The sequence below is a fragment of the Cyprinus carpio genome, chromosome B7, assembly GCF_018340385.1.
Source record: "Cyprinus carpio isolate SPL01 chromosome B7, ASM1834038v1, whole genome shotgun sequence".
Lineage (NCBI taxonomy): Eukaryota > Metazoa > Chordata > Actinopteri > Cypriniformes > Cyprinidae > Cyprinus > Cyprinus carpio.
The window spans coordinates 9,535,156-9,555,728 of NC_056603.1; the positions used below are offsets into that span (position 1 = coordinate 9,535,156).

General features: G+C 36.4%; 1 protein-coding gene across 12 annotated transcripts in view; it reads right to left on the reverse strand.

Annotated features, from left to right (window-relative positions):
* ehbp1l1a (EH domain binding protein 1-like 1a) overlaps window positions 1-20,573 on the reverse strand; it is a 37,470-nt gene that overhangs the window by 8,746 nt on the left and 8,151 nt on the right. For 3 of the 12 annotated variants that reach the window (XM_042727124.1, XM_042727123.1, XM_042727113.1), the window contains exons 7-18: window positions 15,716-15,790; window positions 14,120-14,368; window positions 12,329-12,532; window positions 11,907-12,131; window positions 10,413-10,886; window positions 8,260-8,505; window positions 7,159-7,218; window positions 6,879-7,038; window positions 5,744-6,139; window positions 3,216-5,546; window positions 3,025-3,090; window positions 64-2,561 (exon numbers count right to left, since the gene is read on the reverse strand). In XM_042727124.1, the coding sequence (XP_042583058.1) occupies window positions 64-2,561; window positions 3,025-3,090; window positions 3,216-5,546; window positions 5,744-6,139; window positions 6,879-7,038; window positions 7,159-7,218; window positions 8,260-8,505; window positions 10,413-10,886; window positions 11,907-12,131; window positions 12,329-12,532; window positions 14,120-14,368; window positions 15,716-15,790 (6,984 nt within the window). The remainder of the gene's footprint in view (window positions 1-63; window positions 2,562-3,024; window positions 3,091-3,215; window positions 5,547-5,743; window positions 6,140-6,878; window positions 7,039-7,158; window positions 7,219-8,259; window positions 8,506-10,412; window positions 10,887-11,906; window positions 12,132-12,328; window positions 12,533-14,119; window positions 14,369-15,715; window positions 15,791-20,573) is intronic. The other 9 variants (XM_042727115.1, XM_042727117.1, XM_042727116.1 and 6 more) reach the window with 9 other exon arrangements.

The window sequence follows — 20,573 nt, forward strand, 5'->3', positions numbered from 1 at the left end:
AAAAGATTTCTGAGAATACATATTGCTCAGTGTTCAAGCCACACTCTAAAATGGATCTCTTACCAGGCCCTGTTATATCCAGTGTTTGATTACTTTCAGATTCTATGTATTGGGTAAATTTGGCTTCAAATTTGGTGTGTTCTTGGGTTGGACTTGATGGAGAAATTGCATTTGTAGAAGTATCTGGGAACTCAGGAAGCCTTGCTTCAACTGGGGAACATGGCACTTCAGGGACCAGGTGTCTAAATTCGGTTTCATAGGTTGAAGAGAATGGAGCCTCTGGAGAAGCTGGGAAGACAGTTGTCATTGGACCCTCTTCTTTAAGCCTTTCTGAGCATGGAAAACCATAATTTCTGGCCTTATCAGGGCACGTAGGGGCAAGCAAGAACATGGTTTTTGAATATTCTTCATTATCCTTTGTATAACTTAAAGACCAAAACTGTCTTTCTTTTTCTTTAAGAGGTTTAACCCATATGGATTTCTGAGTGGACCATATGCTTTCTTGAGACTCTTCTATGGGTACAGATTTTACTGTAGGAACACCTACAATAAAAGAAAACATTGGGCAAGAATGCAAAAGGCTGACAACATCTGGTTCTTTATGGAGATAGAAACCCTCCAGTTTAACCTGAGGTAGAGAAGGGAAACCAGGTATGCATGCTTCTCTTGGGCAGGTGGGCACTAGTGCAAACATCCTCTGCAAAATATTTTTGTCTATTTCTTTATACAGAGTTGTTAAATTAAACTGGACAAGCAGCTCTGACCTGGTTCTCTGTGGCCTCTCCAACAGGGACCTTTCATTCTCAAACCATGTTCCTGTGTTTATTTCCTCACTTGATGAGAATCCCATGATTCTTGACTTCTTTGGAACGCAATGATGTAGATCAACCATACTGCGGGGAAGTGTAGCTTTGCACTTCTGCACAAATGGGAATCCTGGTATTCTTTCCTTTGATGGACAGGTTGGAGCCAGTGCAAACATTATTTTAGTTAATTCACTAAGCCAATCAACTCTGTCATTAAGAACAACAGGTTGCTTTTTAAAAGATACATTGTACAATGTTTTCTTGTCAACAAACCAATCTAAATTATCATTTTTAGAAGAAAATCCTATAACATTAGACTTCTCTGGGCAAGTGGGAAGCATGTGCAGCATTATTGGCTCGGACACAGATGGAAAACCTGGAACACAGACCACTGATGGACATGTAGGTGCCAAAGCAAACATTCTATGAACATTTTCTTTGCATATCTTGTCCATGTCCAAAACAACAGGGGGTTTCTTTAATGGATTCGAACACAAAATAACTGTACTCAAAGGCCAATTGGACATCTTAGGGGTCTGGATGCTCGGACAACCAGCTATATGCGAAATCTCTGGGCAAGAGGGACAAATTTTTTGCATGTTCGGCTCCATCTGTGATTTACGATGTGGTCTAGATGGAAAGCCTGGAATACATGATGCTTTTGGGCATGTTGGTGCCAGAGCTATAATCTGGGAGTCTTTTTCATCATTAATGGGGCCAAAAATACCAGTCTGTCTATCTTTTAATAAATTGCAAAAGATTACTGGTTGATCACTCATGCACTCCATGCCTTCAAGGACCTTTAGAGAAGGACATCCAGGGATTCTAGAAAGCACTGGACAGGATGGAAGAAGCTCCAACATATTTGGCTCTGCTTGGGTTTCAGGGATAGAATCTGTCATTTGTGCAGCATTTTCAGACACAAAGGTTAATATCTCATTTGTAGGCTTTGAATCATCCCTCAGTTCTGACTCAGCAACTGTAGACTCTTGAAGAATCAATTCTTTACATGATTGAATAAGTATTTCTTCACTCTTTGGAGCAGATGTGAAATCAAGTTTTAAAGATGGAACTGTATCCACCATCATTATAGTCGTCTCTGAATACTCAACTGGGCTTTCGATGTGTAAAATTGGCTTTGCTTTAGGATGTTCTTCCAATAATGATGTTTCCATGCTCAGCCACTCCTCATGATGCTTTTCCTTTGGAATTGGGGTCTGTGTAGATGTGTCAACAACAATGAATGTTTCTGGAAAAGATATACATGGGGCCTCGGTCGGTCTCTTAGCAGATGGAAAGCCAGGTATTCTTGTTTCATTTGGACATGTGCATGTCAGGGACACCATATTTGCCTCATAGAGGGATTTTTCCAAGTTTCCAATATTTTTTGGTGAGTTACGTGGCTCATCCCAAATTATACTTAAATCAGTAGGCCAGTTGATTATGTCTGTTTTACATATGCTAGATAGTGCTGTTGATGGACATCCAAAAACTCTTGAGAACAGTGGACATGATGGAAGAAGATCTACCATGTTTGGGACACACTCTTGTTGCAGTCCTGTAGGCTGATCTTCAGCTGTTGAAGGTACCATTCTATTATGATCTTTCATAGTCTCTTCTTGCTTAAAACTTTCAGCAAACTGTTCTGGTCTGTCTTGGGATGTCCATAATACACCTTGATCCACAAAATCGTTTTTAACCAGAGTGTCTCTGTTATTTTCAGAAGGTGGAATCTGAGCACTTATGCTTTGACATCTGAGAAAAATAAGCATATAATCAGATGTCAGATGTGAGGTTGCAAGAAGATTTGACTGCATGCATCATTTTGTTTACTGGCAGGCATTTAACTGATTCAGTATACATGATGCAGGCCTAAACTCTCTCTGTTACAACTCACAAGCTGTGCTTAGTTTTCACACCATTATGCGTTTATGATATTAAAGGCACTGGTGACCCAAATTACAATTCTGTCATTATTTACTTATCTTCATGTTGTTCTAAACTTGTAAACCTGTGAGGTATTTTTCAAAATATGTTAATTTGTGTCAATAGAAGAAAGAAATGCATACAGAGTTGGAACAACATAAAGGTGAGTGAATGATGACAGATTTTTCAATTTGGGTTGAACTATGCCTTTATGCATGTGGAAAAAATCTGATGCAGTTGCAGCAAGGCAAAGCAATAAATTATCTATGTTATGTTTCCTTGCAAAACTCACCTTTCCTCAACAGTCAGTAATAGTGGCATGTCTGGTATGGAGTGCCACATTCTGCAATGCATTTTCCTAGAAACAATTGTCAAAGTATTTCATGCACTATCCACTGCCTGCAGGATGTGCAATACAAAATGTCTTCTTTGTGAAAAAAAAAACAAACAAAAAAAAAAACACTTGGCCAATTCTGAACTTACCCCCTCTTCAGAATTCCATTTTGTCCTTCCTCACATCTTGCCCAAAAGTTCACATTCTCCTTGGCCTTCTCTAATGCAATACTATTGTCAAAATTGTTTGCACTGGACAGGTCTATCTCAGTATCTGCTGGACTAAGCACAGTTGAAGTTACTTGTTTATGGCCAACATCTTTTGGTGATGTTTGGGTATTATTTGCATTATAAAGCGTATGTGGAGATTCTGAATATGTGGATGGAAAACCAGGGATATTGGATTGCTTTGCGCAGGATGGCGTAATCATAGCCATGTCTTCTATGTCGAAATTCAGATGGTCGTCACATGTTTGATTCAATGAAGAATACATCATATCGGACTCGTTCTTTGAGGACCTCTTGTACAGTTGCTTTGCATCCAGAGGCCATGCACTTGAATCTATTGCTTCATTTCCCAAGTCAACAGACGGCATACCTACTACCTTTGAAAAATGTGGACAAGATGGCACAAGGGAGACCATATCTGATGCTTTCTTCTCAGTTATTTTTCTTGGAGCAGATGGGAAGCCAGGCAATTTAGCACTGATTGCACAAGTTGTGCGTAAAGCTACCATATGCTTAATGAAGGCTTTATCCTTTATTTCTCTGTAGTGAGGAGGAACAGCATGTATGGACTGAACCTTTCTGTTTAATTGTTTTACCCATAATGGCCTTTCATTTACAGGCCACTGTAATTCCACCTCAGATATTATGCTTGATAGCATCCCAGGTACATTTGAGACTGTTGGGAAGGAATCGAAAAGATAAACCATTAATTTGGGCTTTGGTGCAGATGGAAAGCCTGGGACACTTGCTTTCACTGGACAACTTGGCAAAATAGCATACATTCCTTTAAAACTCTCTTTGTCCTGATAAGCAATGTCTAGCTTGTCAAATGTGTACACTGGCAGACACCTGATACAAAGAGCTTTCTCCTTAAAAAGCCAATTATTTACCAAAGTCTTATCAACTTTGCTTTGAACTAAAGAGGGAAAGCCTGGCGTTTTAGCCATCTGTGGGCATGCTGATAGAGTACCAGATGTTATTTGTGTTTCAGGGATGAGCCACGGTGCTGAAGGAAATCCAGGTGTTCTTGCTTTTCTTGGGCATGATGGTATCAATGAAAGCATATTGCTTTCTGTTACTTCATACCAAAGTGGACATGGACAGATTAAATGACACGACTGAGATGCTAGTGTCTTCATCCAAAATGGTTTAATGTCCATTGGCCACTCCTTAAATGAATCTGAAGTGCTTGTAAGAATGTGTATAGCTGATATTCCAGAGACACAAGAGGTTGTTGGACATAGAGGTAGGAGTTTTGTCATACAGAATGCAATGTCTTGTTTTCGTTTTGGTGCAGATGGAAAACCAGGAGTCCTTGCTTTTCTTGGACAAGATGGTACTAAGTTAACCATCTCTGTTAACTGGTCATCTTGCAGTATATTTAGAACTTGAGGCAAACTGGACTGGTTCCTTTGTGCTATTATCACAGATGATTGATTGTTGGGTGGCCACTGTTGGAAGACATTTTGACTGGCATGTTCTTTTGCAGATGTAAATCCAGCAATGCAAGAAATCTTTGGACAACATGGTAAAATCCTGACCATACTTGGTGCAGCTTGTTTTGGAGCAGATGGAAATCCTGGAATCTTGGGTGCTGCTGAGCAAGAGGATCTTAATGCAACCATCTTTCTTGCAGTTTCAAAATCCACCTTCATTGAATTTATTGGCAAAATCTGTTCCTTGTTTTTCCTAAAGAATAATACTAAATTCTCTTTAGGCCAGGTTTCATCTGTGCAAATGACTGAATATCTTGAAGATAAACCTGGAACTACAGAGACATCTGGACATAATGGAAGAAGGTCGACCATATAAAATGGCAAAGATGGGAATCCTGGGATGCTGGCAGCTTTTGGACAAGTTAACTGTAGGGATACCATATTTTCCACAGTGCTTTGGTCATACAGTGAGCAATCCATATCTTGAATAATTTTTGCTGATTTCTCCTTTTGAATGTACTCTTTCAGTATCTTCACAGATTCATCCCAAGGCCACTTTGTGTCTCGAAAGGTTATAGATGGCATCCCAGGTGCAAAAGCAGTTCTTGGACAGGCTGGAAGAAGATATATCATACTGGGAACAGATGGAGAGGTGTCAAAATTAGGCTCTTCTCCTTCCTGTTTCATCCAAGGTAGACGGTCTACAAATAAGTCTTCTACTTGATTCTCAGCTATGTCATCAGCTGATATGGATGGTGACCAAGGAGAATGGGACTCTTTTGGGCAAGAGGGCAGCAAAGCGGCCATGCTTTTGGTGCTGAGGGACAGGGACATTAGAACAGAGATCAGAGGGAGGATGTAAAATGGATTTATAAATAATAATAAGCAAACAGACCGCGTCAAATACAGTATTTGCATTTTATATTAATATAGCATTAGCTTCAAATGTAACACAGTAACTATGCTGGCAAATTTGACAGACTTCACACTTCACGTGCATCATTCCACACTTACCCTTCATTAGTATGATCTGACTGGGACATTTCTATATTTGAGAGCAGCTGTGGCACAGATTCTGGGCTGGCCTCTTGCGCTTGTATTTCTGCTAGTTGAACGCTACTTTGAAAGGGCTCTGTCTTGTCTTTATGAGGAATCGTCTCATCTTCTGTCTGCTCATGTGCAGCTGAGTGTAAAACAGCCAGCTCGGCAGAGCTCTGTGAATTCTCTGACTGATTGATCTGGACCTCAGTTAATGTAGGGACCACAACAGGTTCTGCAACATTTTCGAGGGCTGCATGGGGGTGTACTCTATCTGTATCAGACAGCTCGGATTTTGGCAACTCAAAATATGTGACATCAGTGATAGGTGACTTTTGGTCACTGGGCAGCAGAGAGGTCATACTCTCTGGTCTAGGAAGAGAACACATCAGAACTGATGAAGTGTGCTGGGAAGACAGCAAGAAATTATACTGCATTGCATCACCTTGAAACAAAGTGAACTACCTTTCTCTGAACTGAATAAAGTGTGTGAATAAAGTGTTAATGAAAGACCATGCTGAAAAAAGTAATTTTTAAACAATTTTTTGTATCTGTATGAACATAACATACTTATATATTCATTACAATGTGCCAACTTGTGTTTTCAGATATAAACTAATACAAAAAAGCTAATTAAGTGACTTTAACCCTGGATTTAAATCAAAGCCTCAAAATGTCAGTAACCATTTCTAAAACTTAAAATTCAAAACTCTTTTTTTTGCTTTTGTGAACTTGCGCCTAATTTGATTAAATTTATATCATAACATTGTTAACTTTTGGTTTTAGAGCAGGGTTAAAGTCCTCACAATTGTAAGTGATTTTCAGCATTTACGAAAAACATTTATAAAAACACCAAACAACATTCAGGTTGATTCAACATAATATAATACAATATAAACACAAGATTTAAATTAAATTAAATAATAAAATAAAATTAATTTAGCTGTTATTGTTTCATCAAAGATTTCCCCAAAAAGTCACCCAATTTATTAAATGTAACACTCAAGTATACCATATATTGAAATCAAATTTTCAGTGATTTGCTGGTGTTAACAAAAACTTGCTCACTTCAGTGCACTTGTTACTGAAATAAACCAATCAAAAAACTCACCCTTTTGCAGGCCGCACAACCTCAAGTCCAAAAACAGGCCGTTGCTTGTCCATACTGCTGTTTGGTTTTTGGATGGCTATACTGATGACTCCGGCTCTGCGAGGGTGAGGTTCATGGTTTTGATGAACATCTGTGGGCTTAGCATCTGCATCCTCATCAGCTGCAGAAATATGCCCAGACATCACTCAAGTATTACTAATAAGTCTAAGAAAACACTCTTCTGAGTTATATACAGTTCAATGAGAGGTTAGCTGTTAAAGCAGCTGTAGTGTATACTCACTAGAAGACACTGTATTGGGACATTCCTCCTCTGCTAATACACTTAACTGTCTGTGTTGCTCTGAAACAGAAATGTAAAATATGTCATAATAATATAACACAGTATATCTATAACAAAATATTAAGCACTAAAGCAGCATTCCAGCATTCTATTGATGCATTATTAAAAATCTTATCCATCTGTTGCAGTTAACACAGAACATAATATGGAAAAGAGGAAGCTCAAGTCTCATACATGTTTGTTAAGGAACAGATCTGCTGTAAAGATCAATATTTAATAAAATTCATGCAAATCATACAAGAAACATGTATGTAACAACAAGCATCTTATCAATCTAACATCCGTGTCTCTGTTATATGCTATATCTAACATCATACACTAGAGTTGTTTTTAAAAAAATTATACTTGCATTTAGCAAAAATACATGAATTTGATCAAAAGACATTAAATGCATTAGAATTTTATAAACTATTTGAATTTCAAATAAACACAGTTCTTTTAAACGTTCTATTAATCAAAAAATCTTTAAAAAAAAGTGACTGTTTCCACAAAAATATTAAGCAGCACAACTGTTTTCAGAATTCCTAATGATAAGAAATGTTTATTGAGCAACAAACTAAATACATAAATAACTTACCAACCTTGTTTAAACAATAGTATATTTTATATTAACAGTTTGTTTTTGACAAGTAGTTTCATTCATGTGTCCTCCAGGGGGCGTAACATAATGTAATATATGATTTACAAAATAATTTGCAAATAATGTGTTTTCTGATTGTTGTTGATAATCTCCAATTCAAAAAAAAAAATTATTTAATATAATGCTGTCTTAAGAGAAGTTTCAAAAACAGTGAGTTAGAAATACTGAACAGTTTTATAGTTATGATGGATCAGTCCACTGGGAAGAATGGAATGTTTGGTTTTCCAACACTGTACTACTATGCAAGAAATGTTGGAGTGTAATCTAAAACAGATCTCACTAGCTCAAAACATTTAAAAACAGTTCTCTGTTATCTACTCAATGTACAACACACATATTCACAGCAAACAAACACAGAATGAGAATGAAGCACAGATAAAGGTTCAGGCCAGCATATGTACCTGTGAGTGTGTCAATGGAAGGGACTGAAATGGATGCAATAACAGGGGCCACAGTGGACGCTTGGGCATAAATGTGGGGGTCAGGGATCATGGATGAGGGTGGAGGAAGAATGAAAGGAGAGGAAGAGAATGGAGAGGTAGGGGCATTAACAGGAAGAGGGGCTACTGGTCTGCGCACATTAGGTCTAACCACTGTGGGCACAACCTGATGCCTCCATTCAGATGTCTGGACCTCTGGGAGAGGCTCTGAGGTCGACATTAACCAGATGAGAATGGAAGATGACAGAAAAAGGAGAGAATGATAAGGATGAGGAAAGGATGAGGAGATGAGTGCAGAGAGGAAACCATTTAAAGGTTTTAGGTTCACCCAAAAATGACAATTCATTTACTTTTATTCAGGTTCATATGGAAGTAAATTAATGACACGTCTTTAAAGCAAAACCTACTGGTGAAGTTGACTTAAAGCAGATGGAGATTTATTGCCTACAGTAACCGGATGTGCAACATATCCACTGAATGTACAAATACAGAAGCAAATTTGTAAAGTAAAATAAAATGATTGAAAACTGTCTGTTGAAAATTGAAGGAGGCATGTCTTTATATATATATATATATATATATATATATATATATATATATATATATATATATATATATATATATATATATATAATATTTTGGAAATTAACCTTGGAATGTGAATATCGATTGCTGAATTTTTAATAATAAAATGCATGTGAAATTTTTCTGTTCAAAATACGTACACAGCTTAAAGGAATAGTTCACCTAAAAAAAAAAGAAAAAAAAAAAAAGAAATAGGCCATCCAAGATGTAGATGAGTTTTTTTCTTCATCAGAACAGATTTGGAGAAATTTAGCATCAATTTTAAAATCAGTTCTCTGTTATCTACTCAATGTACAACACACATACTCCACAGCAAATACACACAGTATGAGAATGAAGCACAGATAAAGGTTAAGGCCAGCATCAAAGGATCCTCTGCAGTGAATTGGTCCCGTCAGAATGAGAGTCCAAAAAGCTGAAAAAAACATCACAATAATCCACAAGTAACCCATATGATTCCAGTACATCAATTAATGTCTTATGAAGCAAAAATGTGTGTGCCTGTAAGAAACAAATCCATATTTAAGGTGTTTTAACTTTAAACCATTGCTTCTGGTCAAAATCAATAATAACACTTCCTCCAGTGAAAAAGTCCATCCACTTTTGTCCTCTCACATCAAAATCCATATTTGTTTATAACTGTTTCCGCTTGTAAACGATGCTTGATCTGTGCATATTTCTCTCCTGATTCAGACAAGATTCATACTCAATTCAGATTCAATATTATGAATACAGGAATTTTTTTTAGCCAGAAACAACAATTTGAAGTTAAAATAATGGATTTGTTTCTTGCAAATAAACAGATTTTCACTCAAGATATTAATTGATGTACTGGAGTCTTGTGGATTGCTTGTGGATTATTGTGATGTTTTTATTAGCTGTTTGGAGTCTCATTCTGACGGCACCCATTCACTGCAGAGGATGCTTTGGTTAGCAAGTGATGTTATGTTAAATTTCTCCAAATCTGTTCCGATGAAGAAACAAACTCATCTACATAATGGATGGCCTGAGGGTGAGTAAATATTCAACACATTTTCATTTTTGGGTCAACTGTTCCTTTAAAATGCATTTAAATTTAATGAAATTACATTTATTTTAATGGCGTCTTATACAATACAGATTGTTTCAAAGCAGCTTAATAATAATTGTAATGTGAAATTTCAGTGTTGCTTTAATTCTGTTCAATTACATGAGTCTATGTTGCAAAGTGACATTTATCATTATTTTACTTCCAAATGCTATTTTTCAAAAGCCAGCAGTTTTGGAACATCATGAGGGTAAGTAAATGATGACAATTTTCATTTTTGGATGAATTATCCCTTTAAAAATTGAGGCATGGTCGATTCAGACAACGAGGATTAGAAATTTCACAATATTCATGCTCCATTGAAAAGGCATCCAAAACCCTATAACAATGCATGATTTTTTTTTTTAATCTTAAACTCAACAGATGAAAACTAATCATTTCATTAGTTTAACACATGCAAACAGGTTTAGAATACAGTTATCCTAGAGTGTTTGCTCTCTACCTGACTCGGCAACAACAGGTGCAGTGACCACAGGACCAACATCAGAAGTGGAACTTAGAGGAGCATCAGAAAGAGTGAGATGAGGAGATGACAAGAGAGTAGAAACACATGGATACGGGGTGGACTGAGAACTAGATGAAGCAGCAGGAGCAATGGAGGGAGAAACCAGTGATGCTGGAGCAGGAGAAAGGATGGCAGCTGACAGGGTTTGTGAGCAAGAAGTAAGGACTGACTCAATGATGGGCATCTCAGAGGAAGGAACCACACTGGGAGATGTTACCATTGGTTGTGGAAGCACATGGGATGAAGATATTGCAGGAAGGGGGACATACATTAGGGGAGAGGTTTGTGCAGGTAGAGATGAGGTCACTGAGGCTGGATGACACTCTTGTTTAATGTGTTCTGGAGAGGTAAGGGGAGCAGGACACAGAGTAGGGTGCAGCTTGGGAGGCCTCCACTCTTTTTGCCAAGATGCTGGAGTTAACCATAGTAAATAATGACAGAGTGCATGTATGATAAGTAGACAGTGTTTACGGGGAAGAAAGAAGAAGAAAAAAAACAAAAAGGTATGATTAGTATAGATTTGCAAATATGTTTGAAAAAACGTAACATGAGAACAAGGGAATTTTTATTTATTTATTTATTTTATTAAAATCTTTTATGCCACAGCCATTTGCTACATGCTATTGTCAATTATAATTTAGGGTATGGGATATTGATATTCTAGAGAGTCACCAATGTTTTGGTTAATCTTTCCATAACATACAAATTATATATTTTATTCCAAAAGTTTGGGGTTAGAAAGATTCTTTTATTTAAGAAACTAATACCTTCATTCAGAAAGGTGAATAAAAATTTCTCAAACGTGACAGTAAAGACCTTTAAAATGTTACAAAACATTTAGATTTCAAATAAATCCTGTTCTTTTGAACTTTCTATTCATAAAAGAATCCTGAAAAAAAAAGCATCCCGATGTCCACAAAAAATATAATGGTTTTTAACACTGATATTAATATTTCTTGAGCAGGTTAATCAGCATATCAGAATGATTTGTGAAGGATCATGTGACACTGAAGACTGGAGTAATGATGCTGAAAATTAAGCGTTGCATCACAGGAATAAATTGCATTTTAAAATATATTGAAATGGAAAACTACAATATTATTATTACTATTACTGTTATTACTTTACTGTATTTTTGATCAAATAAATGCAGCCTTGGTGGTGATAGACTTAAACAAACAAATCTTACCAATGCCAAACTTCTGAACAGTAATCTATCTGGTCAAATTTGGTCAACTTTTAGGAGTAGACAAGTATATGAACAGACTTAAAGCTACCAAACATTAAAACTCTTTCATAGGGTCTGTCACGGTGACTTTATAGCTCTTTAAGACCTCCAAATCATTTTTAGAAAGCTGGGTACTGAACATAAATTTGTGGTTCTAATTAAACAAATTAAAATGGTTAAAAATGAACATCTGCCCCATGTACCTGTCTCAGTGGCAGAGGGCATGCTTGAAGGCTTTGTAAGAGCAGAGCCTGGCTCAGCCAATGAGGCGCGATAGACTTTTGAGGGCCGTGGTGCAGGTAAAGTCATTGTGCCTTGAGGGGAGGAGCCAAACTCAAAGGAGGAGGGGTGGAAATCAGAAGGAGAGGAGTGTGAAGAGGGAAAACTCTGAGGCCTCCAGGTCTTGCTACGAGCAACAGAATGGGTGGCTAAGTCAAGGGAGAAAACGATGAGATAGAAAAGAGAAGAATGAAGAAAAGACAGAATAAAAGCAAGGTGAAGCAGCAACAGGACAGGTAAAAATGAAAGATATGCAAATATCAAATAAGCAAAAATACATTACACAGTTAATGCAGGCTACAATTCAACTATTTACAAGCTATATCTTTACTGACTTACTCATTACCTTTCTGGGTTATATCAGGCAGAGGAGTCTGCTGAGGGGACGAGGAGGACTGAGCAGAGGAAAGCGAGAAAGGTGTGCTAGTCCCAGGAAGAAAAGAGAGAGGCCTTTGGGGAGGAACTGCACCGCCCTCAGCAGAGCGACTGCTCTCCAATAACTCAGACCTAGCAAGACCTCCAGACGGCTTTTGAGTGACAGATACAGCAACTAAGGGAAGAAGGAAAATTTATAGCATGATAAGAGTTAGAGAGGAGAAAAAAATAACAGAAAATAGAGAGTAAAGCTACAGCTTTTGGTAAATCTGTTGATGTGTGTGTTTAAAAGGAGGCAAAAACACTCATTAGATTGAGGTAAATAAGGTTCATTAGATCAAGTTGTGACAGGGCAAGAATGGTAAAAGTCAGGGGCTGGATATATAGCTGTTTGATCAACAAATTCACAGGGCGCTACAACAGTTACTATGGTGGTCAGGCTGTTATTTTCTTAAACAGCAGCCTTAACACTCATCGGTTGTTTTTAAGGTAAAGTTAGTCAATTAAGATTCCTTTTAATGAATCTAGAAGTGAAGTACGTTTAAAGAAAAAAATATTCTACAAAAGTCCCACACAATAACTCTGCAGACCTTACTGCCAGAAACAATCATTTCTAATTAATTTCTTGATTATATCTCTTAAACTACATTATTTAAAAATAGCTGTCTCAGAATTTCATGCAAATATTCATTCAGTAATGTCATGCAGATATTCAGCATGAATATAACAAATTTAGTTTAAAATAGTCCAAATGTGAGGCAGAAAGTCAAACTGTGCGCAATTGCAAGATATATAGTCAGTTTATGAAATACACTACTATTCAAAAGTTTGGGGTGACTTTACTTAAAGCCTTTATGTATAATGCATTATAAAGGGTTATTAAAGGGTATAATGCATCATAATTATTCATAATGTGCATTGTAATACCTTATATCTTGTCGTCAATAATTATAACCAAATTTAAAATGCATAGTGTAACAATGAATTGTTAAGTGCTATAATGTATTAACTGTGATTACAATTATTCATGTGATTGTACAATGCATTATAAGGTGAATTACAAGGCATAATTAATGCATTAAAATGACTTTTAAAATGCATTATACATAAAGGCTTTAAGTAAAGTGTTACCCTAAGTTTATTGTATTCAGCTAGGGGATTATATTTATAAAAAATGACATGATATTTCAGAAATCATGCTAATATGCTGATTTGCTGCTTATTAAACTTTTCTTCTCATAATTATAATAGAAATCTTTTGTAGCATTATAAATGTATTTATTAAATGTGAATACATTTATGTTACAAAAGATTAAGCAATGGAACAATGGAATGAATTACATTTTAAAATATATTAAAACAAAATTTGAATTTGAATGTTTCATAGTATTATTGTTATCACAGTTTTTTTAATCAAAAATAATAAATGCAGCCTTGAGCATAAGTCTCTTTCAAAAAAAATTATATTTATATATATCTATATATATATATATATATATATATATATTTTTTTTTAATCATATTTTTAATAATAATAATTTTGCTTTGTTTTCTTTAAGCAAGAAATGGGCTTCCATAGCACTATTACTTCACAAGTACAAGTACGTAAAAGTACAAGTACGTTTCTGTATAAGTAATAGCACAGAAGAGTGAGTTTGTGGATGATCTATGAGGTATGGACATGTACACAGTGCAGCAGATGGAGACCAGCACAACTCTGTGGTGATCTGCTGCATTGCACCGGGTGGATGAGTGTTTGTACCTGAGCCGGATGGCGGCTGGAAGATTTTGGGCAAGGCAGGTGGATGAGCACGTGCAAATGCAGGTATAGTGAAGGCGTACGGGGAGGGGCGTGCCTGCGGGTCGCTACCGGCAGCACGGGGGAGTTGGATACAGGAAGTGGAGAGGGGCGGGGCAGACGGTTCAAGAGCGGTGTATGACAGGGGGCGGTACTGGAGTGGAACATTAGGTGTAGTGAAGGAACAGCTCATCCGCTCTGGTTCAGAATGAGCTGAGAGAAATGATGATGATCATGGAGAGGAACAGACAAAAACAGACGAAGTTAGAGTGGAGGTGTATTTACTAAAGAAGAGTTGACAGGTAGCAGACAAAAAATGCAGAGAGATAAAGAGGAACTGAAATGAGCAGGGAATAATTTAGAAGAGAAGAAAATGAAACCAGGAAGAGATGCAGATCTCAGATAAACTCTCTCACACACAAACTTATGACCACTGGTATGCTGAGGTCATGGGAATGCATTATGCAATTTCACCCACTTTCTGACCGATACAAAACATTCCAAAAAATCCAGTCTATCCAAATACACTCTCAACACGAGTTAGAAAGTGCATTACTTTTGATCTTATTTCTAGTACAAAATGAAGAAGTGAAACAATTATATATTCTATTTATATATGTGTGTGAAAATGTTTTTTTGTGATATTCATGATCTCTACTATTAAATTTCTGGGTTTATGTTTTAGATGTTTCCACAAGTTTAAGTAGTAACATTATGCTCAATTTGCACAACTAAAGTAATTTACACTTGAGTGCATAATAACAATAATAATAACAGGGGTGAACACACCAAATGTGCACCAAAATATCCATGGTTTATGTATAAAATAATATAAATATAAAATATACACAGTAAGAAATAAATAAAATAATACAATAAATATGTATTTTTTTTATATTTATACACACACACACACACACACACACACACACACACACACACATTTTCACACACATACACACACACAAACACACACAGATATAGATATATATATATATATATATATATATAATATATATATATATATATATATATATATATATATATATTTATTATTATTATTATATGTATTTATATTTTATTATATATATATATATATATATATATATATATATATATAGAATTTAATCATGCAAGAATGCAAAAAATTTTCTTAATACATATACATATATACAGTATGCATATGTAAATTTAGAATATATACAAACAGATAAATTAATATAATCATACATACTGTAATAAATATTATTGAACTAAAATGTCCAAGTGCATTATTTATACATTGGTGCATTTTGCTATGGCTCACTGAAAAACAAATAATGCAAATTAATAAATATCAGCCGATCACAGTGCCAAGTATGACCATCAAAATTTCTTAATAAGTGTCCCACAATTTTGATGCAAGTATTTACCAACCTAAGACCAACATGATACAAATTGAGCAGTATAATTTTTTGAATACAAATACATTTGAATATTAGCAATATAAATAAAATGTTAATTTCAGTGTTAAGGGAAGAAAGAGAGTGGAAAAAGAAGCCAAAGCATTCAGTAATCTACCTGGGTTAGAGGGACCTGCGTCTACAGCAGGTCTCCAGGCTTTGTCATGTATTCTCCTAGCAGGAGGAAGAGGAGCTGACCACATGCAGGAAGAATAGAGCCACAGACAAAGAATGAAAAAGAAAGCAAGACAGCAGTTGAGAAAAAAATACCAAAAATAAATAAATAAATAAACAAATTTACAACGTGACTGAGAGATAATATTGTCAAATTCTATGTTTGTCATGGCTAACCACATGGAAGCTACCTTTAAAGGCACACTCCACTATTTTTGAAAATAGGCTCATTTTCCAACTTCCCTAGAGTTGAGTTTTACCGTTTTCGAATCCATTCAGCCGATCTCTGGGTCTGGCGGTAGCACTTTTGTCAAGGCAAGTCAAGTTTATTTATATAGCACATTTCATACACAATGGTAATTCAAAGTGCTTTACATTAAAGAAAGTAAAATAATCATGAAAAAAATAATAATAATCACAAAAGTAAAAAAAATGAATTTAAAAACTTTGAAAATTATTGAAACATTGATTTAAAATGAATTTAAAACAGTTAAAAATAGAATTTTTTTTTACATAAAATACAGTGAATACATAAAACAGTGCAATCAGTTCGGACATTGCACAGTGCTCATTCAAAAAATGCACAACTAAACAGATGAGTTTTGAGTCTAGATTAAAAAGTGGCTAATGTTTTAGCACATCTGATCTCTTCTGGAAGCTGATTCCAACTGTGGGCGGCAGTTGGAATAACTAAAAGCAGACTCCCCTTGTTTTGTGTGAACCCTTGGTATTTCTAACTGACTCGATCCTACTGATCTGAGTGCTCTGTTAGGTTTATATTCAGTGAGCATATCTGCAATGTATTTCGTTCCTGTAAAAAATCCAACTCACAAAAAGTTACACTAATGATTATATTTTAGTTAACTGGACAATTAAATGCAAAAATGTTGGCTTAACTAGTGAAAAGACGTTGGTTCAACAATCGTTGGACCAACCTAGTATTAATTGTAAATTCGATTTGTAAATGCAAGTTAACAAGCATACAAGTTGGGTTGGAGGTTGGAGCATGCGCACTGTAATGACCACGAAGTTGGCACATGTGCAATGAAGCGCGCCAACACCGAACAGACTGGACAGACGAAGGAGCCATTTTTAGCATCTGCGTGCAAGACCTACGGATTTACTCGCATCCAATGTGTTTCTTCTCAAAGCCATCATTTTATGTAAGTAATAAGTAGGATATATGCATTTATTTTGAAGTCGTTTGTAAAAGTAGTATGTATATTGATCGCTTACTCAGTGAATTGAGTTAAGTGAACTACTTCGTTTAAAAGCTATCAATCCTAAATGTAACTGGAAGCCAGTGTAAGGACCTGAGGACTGGTGTGATATACTCAGATTTTCTGGTTTTAGTCAGAATTCTGGCAGCAGCGTTCTGGATAAGCTGCTCCTGTCTAATGGTCTTCTTGTCAAGGCCGGGGAGGAGACAGGGGTGGACTGGCCATCGGGAGTACCGGTACATTTCCCGGTGGCCTGATGGTCATTCTGGCCTGCCGGCTGCCGCTGTGCAGTGTGGTGACACCACCACATGACCAACATCAGCGAAGCACTGCCTAATTGGCTATATCCAGAGGCAGGCTTCATCTTAGAAAACCGTGCAAAAAACGGAGCGTAAAAGCAAAGGAGGAGCAGAGCGGGAACGTATACAAAAGAGAAAAGCCCGCCTGGCCACAGACGCATTAAGTTGATGCAAAATCCCAGCCATGTTCACCAGTAAGGGAGCAGGTCGGTCAGCATTACATTTACATTATATTTAGGGGTGGGATGGTTCACTGAAAAAATCGAACTGTTCGGTTTTTCACACACGGTTCGGCACGCGCTGGAAACGCTGTTCAACTTAAATCTGACAAAGCATCTGTAATATGGTTTACTATAAATAACACGTAAAACAAACAGGGTTCAGTTAATATATGTTTCTGTTGATGGATGAACATTCTGGCTTCCCAGACATTACAACAACAGCGATGAAAAAAAAAACCCGTGGCCAAACCATTCACTCTTGTTCAATACGAATACGAACACTGGAATAATGCATTCTTTTAAAGTGACAGTCTTTATATTAATTGAACAGCAACAACAAAGAAATCACTCACTGCTCTTGATTGAAAAGCTTTTGTAACTTTAATAAAGAATAATCTTTAATTTGTAGTCCAAAATGCAATGCTGTTTTACATTTGATTACTTTATTCAATTTATGTACCTAAAAACTATGCTATACCTACCTAAAAAAACCTGAAAGTCAGTTTATTTTATTTGTAGATTTACTCTATTGTATTTATTTGTGCTGTTGCTTGTGGTTAGAATATTCTTAATAATATGATAAAATATATATTTTTTGAAAGTATCGTTTTTCCATAAACATAGCACAAACTGTGAAACAAACCTAACCGTGAAAAAGTTGAACTGTTCCACCCCTTATATTTACGTAATCATTTGGCAGACGGACGCTTTCATCCAAAGAGACTTACAATAGATACAAACTATTCTAAAAAAAAAAAATTACAAATATATATAATGATAGAAGTTTTAAAAGAGCATGTTTATGACAAACTAGCACACTGTTTTACATATGGGGACACAGTATTTTTTTAGTGCCAAATTTGACCAGAAATTTTGATTTTCCATTTCTAGCCTACAATATGTAGTCTAGTCTACAATGTTTATTTATTTATTTTGAAGGTGACGAAGGAAGCAACAGTAGCACCAGTGCTCCAAGTGCTCCTGCTGTTAAACAAAACGGGGTGGACAGTTCAGCTTTTGAGTCAGAGCACGAACCTTCAGGTAAAGTTTAAGCTATAAGCAAAACTAAACATGCTGGCTATACTCTTAGAACAATATGTGCTTTTATGATTTATAAGATCATCAGTAGTAGGACTGTGATCATGGGGACATACAATTGATGGCTGCATAATTAATATAGATTATTGAAAGTGCTTATTTCATTTTGCAGAGAAACTAGATGTGCAGAGTGAGAGAGAGAGGGATTTAGGGAAAGATGATATAGATGGTGGATTCCTAGTGAGTTTTTGAGGGTTTATTTATTTATCCATTCATATTATGTATGGTAGTCTACCTGTATACATCAACTAACAGGGTTAGCCTACAAGTTTAGCAGTCTGGTGGACACATGAATTGGGTGATGGTGACTGGACCAACAGAGGTGGCCTGAGGTGGAGTCAAATTCCCGGCCTGATTTACTGTCCCAGTCCGCCACTGGGAGGAGACCATTACAATAGTCCACCCTGCTGGTGATAAAGGCATGAACAAGTTTCTCCAAGTCTTGACTGAAAACAAAACATCTAATTCTTGCAATGTTTTTGAGATGATAGTATGCTGATTTAGTTACTGCTTTGACATGACTATTGAAACTAAGGTCTGTCTCCAGAATCACACCAAGATTCCTGACTTGATTGTTGGTTGTTTGATCCCTAGAGTCAAGGTATGCATTCACCTTGAAAACTTCATCTTTGTTTCCTAATGCAATGACTTCAGTCTTTTCCTTGTTTAACTGAAGAAAGTTCTGGCACATCCAACTGTTAATTTCATCAATGCATTGGCAGAGGGAGTAAATGGGGCTGTAGTCATTTGGAGATAAGGTTAGGAAAATCTGGGTGTCATCTGCATAGTGTGATAGGCAATTTGGTTCTTTCTCATTATTTGACTTAGTGGGAGCATATACAGTCTAAACAAGAGCGGTGCAAGAATTGAGCCTTGTGGGACTCCGCATGTCATGGACGTCCACTTAGACTTATGCTCTCCTACACTCACATAATAACCTCTCCCTTCTAAGAATGACCTGAACCATTTGAGTACTGTCCCAGAAAGCCTGACCCAGTTTTCCAGTCTCTCTATTCGTATGTTACGATCGACAGTGTCAAACGCAGCACTGAGATCTAGCAATACCAGGACTGTTTTTTTTTGCCAGAGTCAGAATTTAAGCGAATATCATTTATTATCTTAATAAGTGCTGTGTCTGTGCTGTGATGCATTCGGAAACCAGATTGAAAATTGTCCAGGTATCCATTTGAGTTTAAGTATTTGTTGCTTACTTTTTTGTTTTGTTTTGCTTAGCTTAGCATAGATCATTGAATCTGATATCGCAATGATATTATGCAGCACCTGAAAAAAGTCCCTAGCAGAGTTGCAGCCGGCAAATTTCAGGCGCTGCATAATATCATTGCACCTGCTGCGTCCATGGTATGGCAACAAAATTCCTTTATTATTACACCGGAATGAGAGTATAGTTCCTAGCCATATGGGCCTAGAAAATCACAACTTTTCTTTTTCCATCGGTTTTAGTACATGATGTAACTACAGAAGAGTCAAGTTTTAAATAGGGAAAATATCAAAACTCTTTGGTCATTTTTGAGCGAGATGCTAACGGTCTAATCAGATTCAATGATCTATGCTAAGCTTAGCTAAAAGTGCTACCGCCAAACCCGGAGATCGGCTGAATGGATTCGAAAATGGTAAAACTCAACTGTTTAACTCCAGGGGAGTTGGAAAATTAGCCCATTTTTAAAAATAGTGGAGTGTTCCTTTAAATCAAACCTAAATTTAACCCTCTAACTTTACCACTCTCTATTCTAATTCTATTCTTTAAAAAAATAACACTAGCTTCTCTATTCTTTTTGTATTCTATATATTTGCTTTCTTTTTATTTATTATATAATTTAAAAAAAAACTGCTATGTGTGTACTGCGTTAGGCTAACTGAGACTTGTCATAGCACTTGCATATCATCGCTCTCTTGTTGATTTTGATTGCTTCCATTGTCCTCATTTGTAAGTTGCTTTGGATAAA